Source organism: Macrosteles quadrilineatus, unplaced genomic scaffold (assembly GCF_028750875.1).
Source record: "Macrosteles quadrilineatus isolate MER2022 unplaced genomic scaffold, UCM_ALF_1.0 Scaffold_1__1_contigs__length_201487025, whole genome shotgun sequence".
NCBI lineage: Eukaryota > Metazoa > Arthropoda > Insecta > Hemiptera > Cicadellidae > Macrosteles > Macrosteles quadrilineatus.
In genome coordinates, this window is record NW_026542594.1 from 194,764,351 (window position 1) to 194,786,115 (window position 21,765).

Here is a 21,765-nt window from a genome sequence, read left to right on the forward strand (position 1 = left end):
CTTTTTCAATAACCGAGAATACGTTATTGGTAAATTTTAAAACTGAAAATTCTCTATTTTAATCACATACAACATTAGTAAAAGCAATTTAGTCAAAAGCCATTTACTACTAATCATTATAAGCTTAATGACCCGCCGTATATCTTGTAATTGATTATGCTAACTATTATTGTATAAATGGTGTTACCGTGAATAAATAAATAAATGACATTGTATGTTATTTTGACGTAACCAAAGCATGTAAATATGTCTCTACTCTTTATTTGATAAATGACTTTTTAAATTACTATTGACTTACTGAACTTCTAACAATATATTTCAATTTAAATTCCAAAACCATGTTTCAATTTGACACATTACCCGGTCCATATACATGGTCCAAGATATCGGAACAGACGTGTGTGTTTATCATCCGGATCAGGTTTTAAAAGCTGTGGGTGGGGAGGCTTCAATAATACGATGGATAGCTTACTAAATGGCGCTTAATAGCTTAGGAGGAGGGGATACCAAGAGGGGGGAGGGGGAGGTCCAGAGCTCCGGCGCCGGGACTCGGGATTCGGACAGTGGTTCTGGAAACATCCCGAGGGACGTTGAGGATAAAGTTGTGCAAAATAGACTAGTGCTTCGTACGTAGTGAATTTTTAGACGAATTTCATTTTTTTTACCAACATTTTGATTATTTAATAGTACTGGTTTTGAGAAAACGTGGTAAAAATTTGTAACACCTTCGTGATTATTCCTTCAAAAATCTCAATGTTACGTCAGTAATTTTTAAAGGTGATCTTGACAAAATGTTGTCTAGTTACCCGAACTATTTTTACAACCATCAAAATTCCTGCGAATACTCAAACAACTACTCCGTATCCAGTACGGTCAGTGGAACTCCGTTTTCGGTGAAGGACATTTTGAATTTAGAAGAAAACAACCAATTCACTTACGACAATTCGATTTCGTTCGATGAACAGAATTACCCAATTTACGAACAACCTAGTTCGTCGTTGCCGAATTTGAACGATTTTTTCACACACCAGTACGGGGAGTACAGTGAGTACGAGAGAATCAACCAATGGGAGGAGAGCGCGAGGGTGTCGTCGTCCAATCAGAACGCAGAGCCGGGAGTGACGTCACAGCACGTTCAACAATTGAGTCATCTCTCCCCGCCTTTCCAGGAAGTTTCCGTTTCTTCTTCTGATGACAGTAAGTGATTTATAAACAAGTTTTAGGCATAATTTAAATTGTCAACATGGTATTTGTGTATTTATTGGTCTATTACACAGTAATATTTATTAACACTATTCGTGCGGTCGACATGTTTGAACATAAAAGTTGCATTTATTTCAATGTTAAGCAATTGCGGGAATTCCCGTCATCAGCACCCAACGTGTTAATATTGGTCCACGTTTTCTAAAATCATAAGCTGGGTTAGGTAGATTTAATTTTAATGTTTGTAAAATCGATATGATTTTAGATTGGATTCTTTCTATTGAAATTAATCGCTTTGAATAAATATTCAGTAGGTGTAAGTGTTCATTATGGTTTGTTTATTTGGTCAGAATTTGTAATTGCATCAGGATGCATCCGATTTATATCATGACCATACGAGATGGTGAAGTATATACATTTCATGTAATATGTCCCCGTATAGAAACAATACATGAAGAAGCAGTTTATTAACGTGATGGTATGAGATAAACCTATACTTATACAAGAACCTATAATATACAAGTTGGGGCAGAGGTACAAAATGAACAAAAAATATGTAAGCTAAAGCTAAAAGGTAATTTTAAATAGCATTATTACATTAGTAAATACTTTTGACAATGAATAAACTACAAAAATCAACCTCAAGAAATTAATAAAATAAATAACTAAGCTTCGTTTTTATTAAAATGATGTCAAACAAGAGCCTTATTAACCTGTACCTAAATACAAAAATACATAAATGTACATAAAAATACATTTGATCAACTAAAAAAGAGCGTATTAAAAAAAACTATTATTGCATTCACGATTTATATGTTACGAGAATATAGTTTTTATTTAAATAGTAATATTTGAATGGATATATAATGGATATTATTGCATCAATATTAAAAGAAATTTGTTACCTTATATTTGGAACGGTTTTAATTTTGTTTTGATTTTTGTTTTTATTTAATCAAAATGTACATGAAGATTGCAGAAAAAACTAATTATAGGACTGTACAGTAAACTTGTTTTAAAATATTTATACTTTAAAGTAGACTCAAATATATATTTTAAAATATAGTATCACAAGGCTTCTTTGGGGAACACCTTTGCCCTGCCTCTTGGAACAAGAAACTGCCCCCTGAAAATATAAAATAAGTTAATAAACTATTTTAATAATCAGTATATTATATATATTTTTAGTTTCATAACTGTACATGAAGCGCAGGTTTATCGGATGTGATTAATGCTTCTATATAAAACTAACATCCAATCCACTACTAACTTTGAACTATCCCATAATTATAAATAATGCTATGCAACACATTTTAGGAAATTATATCCTAGCTACATCTTCTACATCTTTTCAAGTAATATTTAAACTTGTACTTTGGAATTCTACATTATATTTGCAAAAATAAACTGTATCAGCAATCTGACACATATTTCCTTCCATTGGCTTGTCAGAAACGTCCTTATAATGGACAAGCAGTGCGAGTAACTATGATATTTTATGGGTAAAATAACGAAAACTATAATTTATTTTGAACCTTAATTATAACAGCATTGTACCATTTTGATCAAAGTTGAAATGGCTTTAAAACATACTGAATTTCAGAATCACACTTCGATACCCACTTTGTTGGTTCAGGGGACAACACTGATATTTCCACCATAAAAAAAACACCACTTTCTCCGTATACTATGTATAGGAGAAATTAAAAATTATCAATAACTATTCACCATAATGACATACATTTACATTACCAATTAAGATGGGGGCGCATATATAAGGGTTTATTTATTATATTACAAGTAATTAAATTGATAGATTGTGTAAACAGCAACAATAAAATATGAGAAGTGTAACAATAAATCAACATTTCAGCTAAGGAATCGGTAAACGACATAAGCAAAATAAATTAACTATTGATCCGTACAGTAAAATAAACAACAATGAAATAATAACAAACATACAAAATGCACACAAAATAGACAAGCAGATAGTTGGTTACTTTAAATTTCTATTACAAGTAATTAATAAAGTTAAATCAGAAAGCGCATAATTTTCAAATTTCGGAATACAAATTACAAATTTGTCACACACAGTAAACGTGCCAAGTCCTACAGCAATGCTCTTCCCGGTCCGTCCCGGTCTTCTGCCGGGCTCGCGCCTAAAATTAAAACTAACAGAACAACATCTTGAACGATTAATAAATACACGAAATAAAATTGTTAATCTTTCCTTAACCTAAACAATATACATATTAAACCATGATTTTGATGTTAACAATTCAAAACACGACCAGTTTGTTTAAATGTATTGGCATATTGTCGATGTTTGTTTAAATGTATGTCGATCTTTTTTATATTTTTTATATTATATAACCTTTTTTATTTATTTCTTTTATTAGTAAAATTTTTGTATTAAAATCTCACCACGACTGTCAAGCGCCGTTAAAAAATGTACGCCAATCCTTGAAATTTTGGTAGCTAATAAAATGAGAAATGATAATATCCAGAAGTTATAATATAAATTAAAATTGGGCATTTAGCGATGAAATGAAATATAGTTACGATTTCCCCCAGACTACAAATTAGAGTATAGTAAATTGCTCAACAAAATTAATCATTTTAAATTATTTTACAGCCTTACTTCATGTAATAAAAATTTTAGTTACTATATTTCAAAAGAGTTTAAATTTCACTGATTTGATACTTTTTTAAATAACACTTGATTTGTAATTCGTATAATCATTCCGGTTTCTCGTCCTAAGAAATTAAAATTGAAACATCTAGGTCATACCATGTCATACTGGTCATACTTTGTAAAATGGTTACTCAATTTAAGTGTTTTAATTTTACCATTATAAAGAAGCAGTTTTGGACAAGCTAAAGATATTACAATGGCGGTCGTTTTTTCAGTCACACAGGACGACGGAAAGACGGAAGACTTAATTCAAGGTTTTAAAAATCCATGTTATAAAAGTACATATCAAAATTACATAAACGAAAAATATTTCAATGATCTATCAACACTCTTAAAGGATTATAAAATTTTAAACCATAACTTGTTGGCATTTGAGTATCAAACATCCTCTTTGAAGCAAAGCTTTTAAAACATAAATTAGAGCCTTATTTTCAACTTTGTGTTTTAAATAACAGACTATTTTGTTTTCAAGTAGTCCCTAATACGTACAATATTTAACCATTGAGCCAATGGTTTGACTGTAAACTAAATAAATCTATTATTACCAGAGTTTATAACCGACCGGGAAACCGAGGAAGGTTACAATGATTTTAATGACAGAAAAATAGCCATTGAAAGGTACAAGAATTTTCTATAGTACCTAGATGTCTAATTTTTTTTATTAACCACTGCTAGAAGTCTGCAGACGAGCATTCATTGCCGACGATTGGTTCTTTTTTTTCGTTGTCGCGTCAAGCTAAAAAACCGCGATCGCGGGAAATCGGAAACATCACCCTGATCGCAACAAATTCTGATATATTTTACCACGATCGCTTTTTAAATGCAATGACAGTTGAATTTCAGTTTGAACACACCACTAATGAAACTAAATAAACACTTATGGCACCCAAAGAAGGATATACGATAGCTTATCCGTCCCTTCTCTTCTCTGCTGATCAAGATGCTGCGAAGCGTAGGCTAAACTCCAATAAACCAGAGCTCTTGGTACCGAAATACTTGAATTTAATTAAAAATCCTTTATTCTTTTTTTTAACACTTATCTGTACAAATAAACATCACAATACTATCATATCCTATACTCTAATACGAGCTATGTCTGTTTGCCTGTCTGTCTGTAATATATATCTGAAAATCCAGAGGAAGGATTTTGACTACAGCTTGAAATTAGGGACTTATAGCTCTAAAAACATGAATGGCAACAGCCACTACCTCAGGAGAGTTCGTATTTCACTACACAACTCATTTGAAAATTTTAAAATTTAACATTCACAGAATACTAACAAATTACAAAATACAGTACATATTAATATAAAAACATCAGTTGTTACTATTCAGCAATAATTACACTGAAGATTACGCGTTGTATGGGAAAAAAGTTATCAAATAGTTATTATATCAAATAAATATTGATAATTTTACTTAGCCCTCTCTCAAAAAACTTAACCCCCGAGGCAATTTATTGTTAGCAAACATTTGGTTTAGCAGTGAAATAAATATTTATACACATATTACATTTATTTTATGTAAACTTGAATCCAAACAAACAACGAGTTATTTTAGCATTGAATTTAATTAAGTACATTAGTGTCAATAAACATCTTCTATTGTTATAAAAAAAAGTGTTAATGAGTGTTTAATTGTGACATTTGAGGGCACTGGCGTCAACTCAATGTTTCACCTTTAATTAAGGGTAGATTTTAAAATTTGCATTCACTCTTTTTATAGTTTACATAATATGGTCAGCTGTATTCATTTTAATTAGTATTAATGTATCACAACAATCTTAATGGTAAACAATATACGCCTGAACCAGAACCACAACCGAGCAAGGCTCGGTCCCCCGGTACTGTTAAAACATTAAAACCCGAGGGATAGTGACATGTTTGGAAAACACATTTAAATGCTTACAAATAAGTAGATATAATACCAGAATATGACCCCACTTTCGGCGTTTTAGAGGCACTTTTAGGGCACTTTTTATAGGGGAAAAATGAGAAAAAAATGGAAGAGCTTTTTTTGGCCACTTTTTTTAAAGACCCAGCTCTCGACCTATACACCCCTATATAAATTTTCTACTTTTGTTAATACTAAAAATCACGTCTGGAAATGGTGAGCTTTTTTTGGCCACTTTTTTAAAGACCTGGATCTCGTCCAATACAAGCCTATATAAATGTTCAAACTCCATTAAAATTTCAAATCCACATCCATTCCCATGTATATTTTCAAAATCATGTGAGGTTTGTGCGCGAACTCGGGCATGCTTATGGCTATGTGTAAACTATGCCTGACTCAAATGAATGACTGTGAGTGTAACCTAATGACCCCAATCAAAACCAATTGTCAACATTCTCTGCCTGTCTGGCGCCAGTCTGTCTGGGGCAGGTTTAGACAATTACCAAATATGTTTGATTGATTGACCTCAATTATTCAATTGTTCAATTTCAGTTTGTTCAATTTCCATTGTTAAGTTCTAAATTAATTTAGACAATTTTGTGGTATATAAGGGGGGCATTCTACGGAATCATCACTAACTCTTCCACCTGGATCTTCTTGTTTTGGTAAGTCTTTGACATCTAAGCTAGACTATTGTAATATGTTGTCGCGTGTCGGGTCATGGGATCAATTGGTGACGTAATTGATGCTTGTACTCATAGGCCTACTCTGTATTTCTTTTAACTTAGGAGTGTAGCTAATTTCCCGAGTCCATTTTTCAAAACTTAGCCGAATTGAGTCACTAAGGAACTTGTAAAAAATGTATATAAGTCTATTTTTAAACACTTAGAGTATTTTGAACAGTCACTAAGGAACTTAAAATGTATATAAGTCTATTTTAAAAAACTTAGCCAAATTCACTCATGACTTTGAGTCAAAAGTTTGCACAAGTTATTATTTAAAAACTTAGCCGAATTATACTCACTATATAATTTTGTCATAGGTAACATAGTCTTCTCTATAACTAACACTCACTCTGTATATATGTAGACTCAGCATTCTGAATTGCTAAAAAGTATTTTTACTTAAGATTTTGGATTTAGTTTTGATTTAAAAAATTGCAATTGTCAAATTTTATTGTATGAAATTGTTTTGAATATTAAAATTTAAAATTCTGATTTAAATTATTATTTTCCATTAATTGAAATTGTCTAAAATGTAATTTCTATCATATAGAAGATGCTAACTTTGTTTTTTAGTTACATGTCAACTGTGTGCTGCTTCTCTATCCAAAAAAATAACTTATTTTGTTATTACTATTTTTAAGTGAGTCAAAATTGTGCACAAGTTATTATTTAAAAACTTAGCCAAACTTCATGCACCGGGGGACTTTGAGTTAAAAGTGTGTACAAGTTATTATTTAAAAACTTAGCCAAATTCACTCACGGGGGGGGGGGACTTTGAGTCAAAAGTGTGCACAAGTTATTATTTAAAAACTTAGCCAAACTTCATGCACCGGGGGACTTTGAGTTAAAAGTGTGTACAAGTTATTATTTAAAAACTTAGCCAAACTTCATGCACCGGGGGACTTTGAGTCAAAAGTGTGCACAAGTTATTATTTAAAAACTTAGCCGAATTATATTCACTATATAATTTTGTCAAGTCTCCTTTAAAATAGGTAACACTCACTCTGTATATATGTAGACTCAGCAATCTGAATTGCTAAAAAGTATTTTTTATTTAAGTTTTTGGATTTAGTTTTGATTTAGAAAATTACAATTGCTAAATCTTATTGTATGAAATTGTTTTGAATATTAAAATATAAAATTCTAATTCAAATTATTATTTCTCATTAATTGAAATTGTCAAAATGTAATTTCTACTATATAGAAGATTCCAACCTATTTTTTAATTACATATATAAAAATGAAGACTACATGTCAACATTGTTTTGCATCGCTCTCCAAAAAAAGCAACCTGATTCGCCACTACAAGGTAATACATAAAATGAAGGTGAAACTGTGCAAAGTTTGTGATATAATCTGTGATAATAACATGGCTCTAAAATCTCATATATTACAAACTCATAAGACTTGTAATTTCTGTAAAAGAAATGTTGTTGGTCATTTTAAAAGACACGTAAATTCTTGTAACAAATGTCCATATACAATGATTAAATTTGTTGGTGAATCGATTAAAACTGAACTTAAAAGTACTCTTCAGTCTTGTCCTCTACCAATAAAATGGACTTTAGTAAGGAGAATCAAATTTATAAAATATACAATAGATCAAAATGGAAAATTAGTTAATGAGAAAGAATGTATTGCAGATTTTAGAAGCCTTACTACCTTAACCATTGAGAAGAGAGATTTAAAGCCTCAAATTGAAAATGCCCTTTTAAAGATTGACGCTTCCATACACAAATATCAAGCCGAAGGCAGTGGATGGATTTATGACCATACTAAATATTGGCAGTTGCACGTTTACAAGTATAAGCCCCTAACTCCAAAGTCATACATTCCCACACCAAAAAGTATTAAATTGACAAAAGCAGTTTTAAATATAAAGAATGTTGATAATAAATGCTTCCTTTGGTCAATTTTAGCAGCTTTACATCCAAGGAATGCTAAACATGCTAATAGAGTCTCTAACTATGCACCCTACGTAGGTAAGTTGAACATGACAAATATAAAATATCCTGTAAAAATATCTGACATAGATCAATTTGAAAGAAAGAATAATATAAGTGTTAATGTATTTGGAGTTGAAGACCAAAAATTTATATATCCATTAAGAAGAACCAAACTGAATAGTAACACTCATATAGATCTATTATTATTACAACAAGGTCGTAAATCACATTACTGTTTAATTCGTGATTTTAATAGGTTAATGCTACGGTCAACAAAAGATAACAGTAAAAAGCATTTTTGCAAGTTTTGTTTACAACATTTTTACACCAAAGATAAATTGGAGTGTCATATAACATATTGTAAAAACTTTGATGTCCAACGAGTGGAAATGTCTAAACAAGATACATTACAATTTAAAAATTATAAATATCAACTTAAAGCCCCATTTGTAATTTATGCTGATTTTGAGTGCTTTATAAACTCTAACAACCATACTCCATCTGGATTTGCATTTGTCGTAGTAAAAGATTCTAAGATTATTTCTGAAGAGTTATATAGTGGCGAAAATGTTATGGATGTGTTTTTCGAAAGGTTGTTTGAGACTTATGACTTCATTAAAAATCAATTGGCAATATATATCCCCCTTGTAATGACTCCTGAGCAAGAGGCATCTTTCCAAAACTCAACACATTGTCATATTTGTGAAAAGCCTCTATATTTTGATAGGGTACGGGAACATTGTCATTCAAATGGCCAATACCGTGGAGCTGCCCACAATGATTGCAATTTAAACTATAAAGTAACAAAGAAAATACCAGTATTCTTTCATAACTTAAAAAATTACGATGGACATTTAATTATGCAACACTTGGGAAAGTTTAATCGTAAATTAAATTGCATAGCCAAAGATATGGAAAAGTACATTTCATTCTCTGTTGATGATTTAGTATTTTTAGATTCCTATAACTTTCTGTCCCTTCCATTATACAAATTAGCTTCCAATTTAAATACATTTAGATTCATAGACAATCCACTACTACAACGCAAAGGCGTATTTCCCTATGAATATATGACAGGACCAGATAAGTTTGCAGAGTCTCTACCTCCAATTGAAAAATTTTACAGTACTTTAACTAAAGAACATATCTCTCCCATCGAATATGAACATGCTAAAAATGTCTGGACCCATTTTAATATACATAATTTACAAGAATATCATGATTTATATCTTAAAACAGATGTATTGCTACTGGCTGATGTGTTTGAGACATTTAGAGACCTGTGTTTAAAGGATTACAAACTTGACCCCGTACATATGTATTCACTTCCAGGACTAACATGGGAAGCTTGTCTTAGAATGACTGGTATAAAATTACAATTATTTCAAGATATTGACATGCATTTGTTCATAGAAAGTGCAATCAGAGGAGGAGTCAGTATGATTTCTACACGTTACGCTAAAGCCAATAATAGATATATGGGCAAACATTATGATCCCAATCAAGAAAGTGTGTATTTAATATATTTAGATTGTAACTCGCTATACTCCACAGCTATGTGTGAGACACTACCCGTGGATGGATTTCGTTGGACGAATGAGATAGACTACAAAAACAATCAAAATGATGAGTTTGGATATATCTTAGAAGTTGATTTAAAATACGATAAAAGCTTACATGATTTACATAATGACTATCCATTAGCACCTGAGAAAATGAATGGCAAATTAATACCTAATTTAAATGACAAAACTAAATATATTTTACATTATAAAGCATTACAAAAATATGAGGAATTAGGTTTGGTTGCTACAAAATACTATAGAATTTTAAAATTTAGACAATCAAAATGGCTTGCACCCTATATTAATTTTAATATTGAAAAACGCAAATGTGCTAAAAATGATTTTGAAAAAGACTTTTACAAATTGTTAAATAATAGTCTCTTTGGTCGAACAATTATGAACCAACGCAAGTTTCGTGATATATATCTCAAGGATGAGTCACTATTAACAAAATATGTCACTAATCCAAGGTTTGACTGTAGCAAAAAGTTCGATAACAATTTACATGCTATACATTTAAATAAATTAGTTGTAAAGTTTAATAAGCCGATATATTTGGGAATGACCATTTTGGATATTAGTAAAGTAATAATGTATGATTTCCACTATAATTATATGTCAAAATTTAAGAACAAAAGATTTCTTATGACTGATACAGATTCTTTAATGTATTCTATAGTTACAGAGGACTTTTACAAGGAAATAGAAAGTGACTTGCGTTATTTTGATACCTCTGGATATAGTAAAGACCATTTCTTATACTCTGATAAAAATAAAAAAGTCACAGGCAAGTTCAAAGACGAATTAGATGGTCATATTATGTATGAATATTGTGGTTTAAGACCAAAGTTATATTCTTATATTCCTCTAAAATGGTTATATGAAGAAGACAAGCAAGCTTTAGAGGTGAAGAAAGCTAAAGGAGCTGATGGTGCTACAGTTAAACATCTCCTTAGACATCAACATTATTTGAACTGTCTTGCAACTGGGCAAGATTACTATGAGAATGTGACAAGAATTAAATCTACAAATCATCATCTTCAAACCTTAACCATGAACAAGAAAGTACTATCATTTGACGATGACAAGAGGTTTATTCTAGAAGATGGCATCAATACGCTTGCGCTTGGTCACTATAAAATTGATCAAACATAAATCTATATTTGCCATTATTCTTTGACCTTTCTTTGTCTATTACAAAAAAGCCATATTTAGTTTTATCCCAGCATTGGTGGCAGAGATTTCTAAATTGGTTAAATGAAAAGTCATTACCAACATGATTGTTATATACATGTTTTAAATTTAAATCATCTTGTTTAAATAATATTAGGAAATTTACATTATCACGTAAATGTTTGTGTACTTTGCTGTAAGATTGACACAAGTAAAAACAGTTAATATTTTTATGTCGACCCATTGAAAAAAATTGTGTAATATTTTGACTATTTATGTCATCAAATACAACAACTGACTGTGATTTTACATCATTTGGTGTGATTTCACAGTCAGTAAACGTGTGTAATTTCACTTCGTCACACAAACTAAATATTTCAATTATTTTTTTATATTTTTCTTGTTCTAAAGATTTAGATATTAAATATAAGTTTGTAAATTTTAATCCTTCCTTTCTTACAATTAAATTGTAAATTACAACCGTCTTCCCACTTCCACTTGGACCACAAATAACACATCGAATATTGGTAGGAAATAGACCCAACTTCTTTGGTATATTTTCCTTAGTATGTACTATTTTAAATTTATGTTTTTGTTGAATAAAAGACATTTTTTATATAATAAAAATGGTGAAAAATGATAATAAGAAAACATGTAAAAAAGGCAAAGGTTTATTCTTAAAGCCTTACAGGGGTCGAGGGCTATTGAATACTCTTATAAATAATCTTCCATTTCCACTTCACATACCATCATATCGGTACTGTGGACCTGGAACGAATATACGTCAAAATCTAGCCAAAAATGTACCTCCAAAAAATAAGTTAGACTCTTATTGTAAAGAGCATGACATATTCTACATGAATAATCCCGATACCGCTGCTCGGAACAAAGCAGACATGAGATTAGCAGACTTAGCTTGGACTAGAGTAACGGCGAATGACGCAAATCTTGCTGAAAGAGCTGCAGCTTATGCGGTGACAAATTTGATGAAGGCAAAAGCAAAAATGGGAATGGGATTAAAATTTAATAAAAAAGATGGACAACTACCAGCTGTTAGAGGCCGCAAAAGACGTGCCTCACTTCCGGGGGGTGTACCTAAAAAACGAGCTAAAAAATCTAACACCAAAAGTAAAAGAGTGCGGAATAGTTAATTTAGACAGTTCATCTGGCACACATTGGACAGCATATCGTAAAAATAAAGATATTGTAATTTATTTTGACCCATTTGGAATCCAACCTCCAAAAGAAGTAATTAAATATTTTGAGGGACATAAAATATTCTATACAACCGATCAAATACAAGATTTAAATAGTTCTATTTGTGGAATTTTATGTTTATCATTCATAAAAAATTTTTGTTTATAAAAATGGATTCATTTACTATAACATTTTCGGGTACAGAGCCAGAGCTAAAGTCAGTGTTCTTTCCTCCCATAGAATTAAATGATGATTATGTAATTGGATTAGTTGATTTTCAAAGTTATAATTCTATATTTAATGTGAAAAAACCTCTAAATACTTTAACATATTACAAAGTAGAGAAAAAAACATTACCAAAGGGAGAGATCTTAGTTGATGATTTAAACCAGTTATTAGATGGTAAACTTAAAGTTATAATACATAAAAATGGAGAAGCATTAATTAATACTAAAGTCAAACTTTTATTCAAAGGGCTTATTCCAAAATTAAATAAACTTAAAGGCAACAAATTAACCATTGGAGAAGGTGATGATGTTTTCTATTATGACCACAAAGCTCCAGTTACAATAGAAATTTCTGAAGGAACATATGAGGTGGTTGAGCTTGCAAAGGAAATTCAAAAGCAAATCCCAGACTTTTCTCTTACAGCTAATAATAAAACTATGAAAGCGACATTACTTTCTAGCCACGTGTTTGATTTTACAAAACCATGTTTAGGGTCTGTTTTATTGGGATTTAAAGGTGTTTCTACTCCTGGTGTACAGTTTGAATCTACAAATAAAATAAACATTAATAATGTAAATGTGATTAGAGTAAAATGTAATATTGCAAACGGGTCCTATTTAAATGGAAACAAATCACACACCATACATAGCTTTTATCCAGAAGCTCCTCCTGGCTACAAAATTATTGAAGTTCCAAGAAATATTATATATTTTCCTGTAAATAAGAGAAGTTTAGATGTTGTCAGTATTACATTTGCCGATCAGCATGACAAGGCAATTGACTTTAATGGAGAAGAAACTACAATTACTTGTCATATAAAAAAGATATGAGAATTTATAAGAATTTATCTATAAGTATACAAAATGCTAGGTTCCTACGATCAATAGGACTAAAGTTAAAATTTTCTATTAATAAAAATGGAAGATTTTCTAGACGTTACAGGGAAATCCCAATTCGACGATAGTGTGGTTAAAATTACAAATCACTCCTATGTTCCCCATAACACTTTAGCAATAAATAATTCTGATGAAATTCGAATATGTATTAATAATCAAGATTTGCTAACTCTCCCATGTAGGAGTTATCTGTATATTAAGGGAGAAATTGAAAATCATGATAAAGGTCATTTTATAAATAATGCATTTGCATTCTTATTTGATGAAATTAGATATGAAGTCGCAGGTAAAGAAATAGACATTGTAAGAAACCCAGGAATTTCTAGTCTTATGAAAATATTGAGCTCTTACAATAAAACAACTAAATTGTCAAATGTGGCATTTGATTCTGACACGAATTTAAAAGAGTTCCATAAAAGTGGCAAGTTTAGTACTTGTTTGCCATTAGAACTGTTAATGGGTGTATTTGAGGATTTTAATAAGGTATTAGTAAATGTCAAACAAGAATTGGTGTTGAAAAGATCCAAAAATGATTTGAATTGTATATTAACAACCACTAGTGCTCCAGCCAGTGGTACTGCTGATGCAATTCCCAAAATTATACTTAACTCAATTCAATGGGTGATGCCACATGTAATACCATCAGATGGGGAGAAGTTACAATTACAAAATATGTTATTGCAAAATAAAAATTTGCAAATTGCATTTAGAAGCTTAGAGTTGCATGAACTTCCATCATATCCCAATACTACAAGACATACATGGTCAGTAAAGACATCTTCAAGTTTGGAGAAGCCTAGGTATATTATATTTGGTTTCCAAACAGCTAGGGATAATAGTGCACGAAAAAGAACTGATGAATTTGATCACTGTAAGTTAAAAAATCTCAAAGTATTTCTAAACTCTGAATATTATCCTTATAGTGATTTAAATCTCGACTTTGAAAATGGAGATGTCTCTAAAGCTTATGAGATGTTTATGAGGTTTAGAGAGACTTACTATAATACTATCCCAGATCCTATGATTAGTAGGGCTGAGTTTATGAAGAAATATCCACTAATTGTAATAGACTGTTCTAGACAGAACGAAACAGTGAAGGAAGGAATTGTTGATATTAAATTAGAGATTGAAACTGCAGAAAATGTACCAGCAAATACATCTGCATATTGTTTAATAATACATGATAAAGTGTTTGAGTACAATCCTTTGTCAAATGAGATAAATAAAATGTAAATAAAAGATGAAAAACATTCAACAAGAATTGGTTGACTCTGCAAATCAAATACGAGAGAAATATAGAGCTTTAAAACGTGGCAAGTTTCTAGAGGCTGAAGAGAGGTTTCAAACATTCCAACCTTTAATAGAGCCATTACAAGAATTAAAAAAAATCGCCAAAACAGAGAGGCCTCGAATGGAGATTCTCCCAATGACTCCATCTAGAATACCAATAATACCAAGATTACAACCATTACAGCAATCCACCCCACAGAAATTAGATTTTGGTCTTTTAGCATCAGACTATTTAGGAAATTACCTCAGTAAAAGTAGTATGACAGACACTACTACATATGGTATTAGACGAGAAGCAAATAAATTTTTTATTGGAAATAAGGAAGTTGACATTGCCAATGATGATGTTACAATTGCAAATAAAACCTACAAGGGGACAAAAGGTTTGTGGCAATTGTTAACTTTAAAAGAACCTGAGGATTATACTCCGGCTGATTTGCAAAATTATAAAGAAATTTTGGAAGCTACAAATGGACATTTAAAGAGTTACAAAGATGGTGCACCAATTTCAAGTAATAGACATACTAAATATCTTAATATAATTAAACCTCTATTTAAGTCTGTTGGTGAAGGTTTGAGACAAGTGACTGGTAATAAAATAGACTATATTTATTGGGATGATCCTAATGAGCTTGTAGATAGGTTAAGACTTCTTTGGCTAAGTCGCCAAGCCGGTAACTCAGGAGTGGATAATGAAATAGATTCCATTATTGAGGAATTGAGAGAAAGTGGAATTATTTACTAAATAAAAATATGTTTATAGATAAATTTTATCGTTTATATAATCCATATAATAAGCCTGCAGAACCCAGGGCTAGTAGTGAACCTACTTTAAATTTACAAGACGATAGTTGGAATGGTTTAAACCGTAAAATTGGTAACGTTAAAGATGGGGAGTTTGTAGATGATGTATCAACTTTGGGACAGACATTAACTAGAAAAGGTGATGTCTTCTTACAAGGTAGAACTAAATATGTGTTTTTAGAATCTAAGAATAAAAATTGGAATGCTAAAAAACAGAAAATTACTAATGTGGAAAAGGGTGAAAGTTTAGATGATGTGCCCACTTTACAACAGACTTTAATACGAACAGATGGTGGTACATTTGTACAAGACAATAATAATTATGAATTTTTAGAATCAGAGAATGGTATTTGGAATGCTAAGAAACGGAAAATTACTAATGTAGAAAAGGGTGAAAGTTTAGATGATGTGCCCACTTTACAACAGACTTTAATACGAAAAGAAGATGGTAAATTTGTACAAGACGATAATAATTATGAATTTTTAGAATCAGAGAATGGTGTTTGGAATGCAAAGAAACAGAAAATTAGTAATTTGATGGAAGGTACAGATAGTAAAGATGCTGTGAATGTTTCACAAGTTCCAAAAATGGAAGCAGGCTATTGGAGTTTTAATAGTAAAAGGTTAGTACATGTTAAACCTGCCATTGATGACACTGACTGTGTTATAAAAGAACAGACTATAACTTTTGATAAAAAAGAAAAATGTTGGGATGCCAAAAAACAATTTATAAGAAATCTACCAGAGGGGGAACATTTGGATGATATTTGTCTAATGTCACAATCTATGCATTACGATGGATCAAAATTTGTATATGGAGAAAAAAATTTTAATTTGATGGAATATAATCCTGATTTATTAGTTGCTGACCCCACATCTTTGAGTGGATTTAAGTATATAGATAATAGACCATATATACCAGAAAACTATGTATTTAAAAGAATGGAAGATAATCTATTGATTGGGGCTAATGGTGATGTATTTAGAGTTACAGGAAAGGATGATGTTATAAAAAATGAATGAAATTGCATACGAGCTTCATAAGCCTGCAAGAAAGAATTTCATTAGAAGGTCTTTTAAAGTATTGGGTATAAACGAAACCATACAAATAGATTTAGTTGATATGCAAAACTATGCTAGAGAAAATTCTGGCAATAAATATATTTTAACTTTAATAGATACATTTTCTAAAAAAGCTTATGCTGCTCCACTAAAGAATAAGACAGGGTTAGTGGTTACAGAAGCCATTAAAACCATTCTACCAAAGGGGGTTAAAAACATTCAATCTGACAATGGAAAAGAATTTTTTAATCAATATTTTAGCAAACTAATGAAAAAATTAAATATTAATCACTATCACACATTTTCTACAACTAAGGCTGCAATTGTGGAGAGGTTTCAGAGAACTTTAAAGAATTGGTTATATAGAGAATTTAGTGCTCAGGGGAGTTATAAATGGTTGGATTTACTTCCAAAGTTAATTCGAAAATATAATAATAAAGTGCATAGATCTATAGGAATGAAGCCTAACCAAGTGAATGTTAAGAATAGTAAATATGTGCATGAGAGGTTGACTTCTAAAGTAGTGCAAGTTAAAAAGCCAAGATATAAGGTAGGTGATAGCGTAAGGATTTCCAAGTATAAACATGTTTTTAGTAAAGGTTATACTCCAAATTGGACAGGGGAACTATTTACAATAGCAGAAGTTAAGAATACAAAGCCTGTGACTTATATCTTGAAAGATGAAAATGGCAATATAATCAGGGGAGGCTTCTATACAGAGGAGTTGTTAAAGACCAAGTATAAGGACATGTATTTGGTAGAGAAGGTAATTAGGAGAAAGGGTGATTCGTTGTATGTCAAATGGCTTGGGTTCCCAAGTAGCCAGAACTCATGGATTTCCACTAAGGATGTCCAAGGGAGCACATCATGAGCCGGGAGCATGCCCGAGTTCACGCACAAACCTCACATGATTTTGAAAATATACATGGGAATGGATGTGGATTTGAAATTTTAATGGAGTTTGAACATTTATATAGGCTTGTATTGGACGAGATCCAGGTCTTTAAAAAAGTGGCCAAAAAAAGCTCACCATTTCCAGACGTGATTTTTAGTATTAACAAAAGTATAAAATTTATATAGGGGTGTATAGGTCGAGAGCTGGGTCTTTAAAAAAAGTGGCCAAAAAAAGCTCTTCCATTTTTTTCTCATTTTTCCCCTATAAAAAGTGCCCTAAAAGTGCCTCTAAAACGCCGAAAGTGGGGTCATATTCTGGTATTATATCTACTCAAATAAAACTCCAAAGAGGATTTCCTGCTACCCCTTAACACAGAAATACAATTTTTACGTCGTTTTTGAGTACCAGTACTTTTCCAAAGAACCAAAACGTAACGAGAAGCGCAGTAAGATCAGACAAGTTACTATCAATTAGTGTATTCCGTTACATCAATGGGCTGACAAAGTCGTTTATTTTGCAGGAGTAGACAGCAAATCGCAATCCCAACAGAAGAAAGCCTCGTGCAAATCAAGAGCGAAAAGAAAACCACGCATCTTGTTCACTCAGGTAAGGTTCCTCGTGGTTTTATTGAGTTGGTATTTTCGAACACATCTGAAAAACTTGTAAGCATATTTTTAGTTTTCTTTGTTCATGCGCACTGTTTATATCAAAATCAATCACGTAAAGGATATCAAATGGGGCCATTAGATTGAAAGTTCTGAGATGTCATCTTGCACTTCCCCAAAACCTCAAAAGATTGTCGTCCTTTCGTCTGCTTTTTGAGTCTAGTCATGGCCTCCTCTAATACAAGCTGGGGTGAGACAAAAGCGGCAACACCACAGCCCCGGCCTACCGAAACAGCTGTTGCACTAATCCATAATGGATCTTATGCGCAATATTTATGTTTACACGTGTGTAATGCTTTTACTGTTTTTACTAACACAGCAACGTTGTCGCAAACTACCATGTCAGGGATAACCATAGATCCACCAGAGTTAAGCTCGAATAGTTCAAGACTCTTCTATGTTGGTTATCCATTGTCTGTGATTAGAAGAGGCTATGACTGCAGCGATTGAAAGTAATCATTGTATACATACTCAAATTTATAACTAGCAAATCCAATTGGATCTTCAAATTCGTTCTCTTCACGTTCACTAGCAACCAAAGTCAATGGTTTTACATGGCCTAACCGATAGTTAGCTTATTGATGTGTATAGTTAATACTTCATCCATTATGGCACAACCTCCTCTTACAAGGCCGCGGCGTTGGTGTCTGGCAACGTCGCACCGGCCTATTGCCATGGTAAACAGTGATAACTTGTGTAAACCTAAACATTACGCAGACGCTCCATTACAAATTAGTGCAACAGCTGTTTTGGTTGGCCTGGGCTGCGGTGTTGCCACTTTTGTCACGTCATGACCTTGTACTGTATGAAGCCATGTTTATGGTCAATGCTATACGTATAATCAATTTATTGGTCAGAAGACCTAATATAGGTGGGGTTTCCAACAAAGTCTAGTTTTACTTTACGTGCATGAGTTTCAGGAACCAAGGAGCTAAAGATCGAGGAAGAGTTCATGAAAGTTGATGCACTTTCTACTCCAAGATCGAAAGTCAATCATTTTCATGAACTCTCAGATAATGGCTCAACAAAGTAGGTACATCTTTCAAACATCTCGTACTTACAATGACAATTTTTCAGGCGCAAGTATACGAGCTGGAGCGAAGGTTCAAGCAACAGCGCTATCTGTCGGCGCCGGAGCGTGAACACATGGCCAACTCCATCAAATTGTCGCCCACCCAAGTGAAGATTTGGTTCCAGAACAGAAGGTACAAGAACAAGAGGTCAAGACCTCCAGAACCGCCAAAACTCCCTTGCTACTCCGACCCTCCATGTAAACCTACCCCCTCCTTTCCTCTTTACCCCCCTCCGCCGGAGTACCCTCTGGACTACCCCCTTCCGTCGTTCGACCACACAGCTTCCTACAAACAGGAGTGGACGTGAGGTGGTCAAAGTTGATTTTGTAATTATTGTATATTATGTTATTACATTACGAGTTAAGCTGTAAAGTGTGCCAAAGCTTTGAAGGACTATAGAAACCACTGTACTAGAAATGCAACTGGAGGTAGGACTGGCATAGCAACTGCTAGAAAATACAGACGCTGGAAAATTGTGTTAGGTACCAACTAGAGGAATCAACCAGCTCGTCGACTTTATTAAAATCCCACAATCCCATATTCCTCGAGCTCCAATATACTAATGTATTTTAACCCTAGTAATAATAGCGGCTAACGTATAACAATTTTCTCAGTGCTTCCTCCAGTTGTATCTGAGCTCAGTGATAGGAACAATACCTGAAATACATTTCTCCATTTTTCTGTTAAATCTAAAACCAAATTGTATTGTACCAAGGTATATCCCAACGGTACCATTTTAGCCAACGTTTTATAAAGATAGAACACAGCTGAATGGTCCACACACAGATTCAACCAGTGCCGAAATTCAATTTTCTCTCTTCGCATCGTATTATGCGTTATGTCTATGATATGAAAGTATGAGTTATGTGTTATTTTTTACGTTTTGATGGGTTATCTTTATAGGTATTAAAAGTATTTTCGTTTTTGTAACATAGTTTGTTTAAATATTAGTGCAATATGGCGAAAAATATAGGTAATTCACTTTAATCTTGAGCTCGCGTCGAAAAGAGTCTTTTTTACGCCCTAGTGATGAAATATGTTATTCTTACAACGTTATGATTTATTTCAACAAACGTGTACTTATTATGGACGTATTACTAATAAGCTATTAATTGTTGTACATTAATATTTCGTTGAACATGCCGAAGCAATAGAGAGATTCTAGGAGTTTTCAAATAATACATATTTTGTTTAATGTATTTAATGTATTTTCCATATTATAATTTTAATTTCAATTCCGTTCCACGTTGGTATTTAGTAAAATATAATCGCTAGTAACGCAATTAGGAGTGACGGAAATTGGGATGTTATTTTTTTCGCAAGCAAATAATTTTTTTTTAAATATGTAATGCTTAGTAATCATTGACCCAACGATCCTAGTAAAATAATTAGTTAAAAGCTTAACTCCATGAAATAAATTACAAGCAAGTTGAAAATATCTCTATTTTAATTTAATTCTCAGATTTGTTTTTCATTAAGTTTTTTTTTTATAGTTTCATTTATATTTTCTTTAGACTCTGTATTGTTTGTATAATATAAGCTATTGTTGTGCCTGTATATGTTGTGCCTGGATACCATTGTATACGTAGTTAAGGGATATGCAAATAAATTTGCAGCCTTTGAAATGTACTTAATAATTTTACATTCGTAATTGTTAATAGTAGGATAATGTTATTTTTTTCAGGCTATCCTAACTATATGCCATTTTAGTGTATCTATTTATGTTTTAATGATGATATAGTTATTAAGTTTTAATGTTTAGTTGTAGATACTTCCTCCCTTTCCAAAGATAAACATAGATGAGTATAATTGTTTCTTTATAAGTGTTCAAATAAAGCTGTGTTCACAAATGTGTGTTTTATTTTGGGGGGTTATATTTTTGCACTGATGAAAGTGAAAATCAATAATGGAACTAAAAATAAATACATAAAACGAATTGTAGGATAGAATATTGAAAATATAAATCAACAACAGCACATTATTACGTTAATGCAAAAAACTACTTTATATATATATATATATATTGTAGAATCTATATTCAATGCTAGTAGACCCGATTGTCCCTGACGTCACAACCGCCACTGCCATCTAGATCGTCGATCACTGCCTGTTTGATGTGTGCTCGCTTAATTGATGGCCGTGGGTTTGAAACTTGATGCCTAATCATTACCCCTGTTTGTCGTCAACATATTTATCATTTACAGATTTATAGACCCTTTTCACAAACATTTAGGGTGTTTGCTATAAACAGTATCAGTGGACCAAGCTTCGATAGAGGAAAATCATTAGTGTACTCAGAGCTAGTCAAAGGTTTTTGCTAAAATAATCTTTTACAATGTGTTTGTCTGATAGGTCCAGAACTATTGTATTGGGCGAAGTATTATCGAAGGTCTACAAATCAGTAATCATCAGTGGTTCTGGTTTAAAAAATTAAGTTAAAATTGTCAATCAGTAA

General features: G+C 32.0%; 1 protein-coding gene across 1 annotated transcript; it reads left to right on the forward strand.

Annotated features, from left to right (window-relative positions):
- The first annotated feature begins 475 nt into the window (after positions 1-475).
- Positions 476-19,617, forward strand: LOC129003660 (homeobox protein Nkx-2.5-like). Its single transcript, XM_054431962.1, has 4 exons — positions 476-604; positions 1,032-1,197; positions 18,093-18,178; positions 19,315-19,617. Exons 1-4 carry the CDS (start codon positions 476-478, stop codon positions 19,615-19,617), a joined length of 684 nt encoding a protein of 227 aa, XP_054287937.1.
- The last annotated feature ends 2,148 nt before the right edge of the window (positions 19,618-21,765 follow it).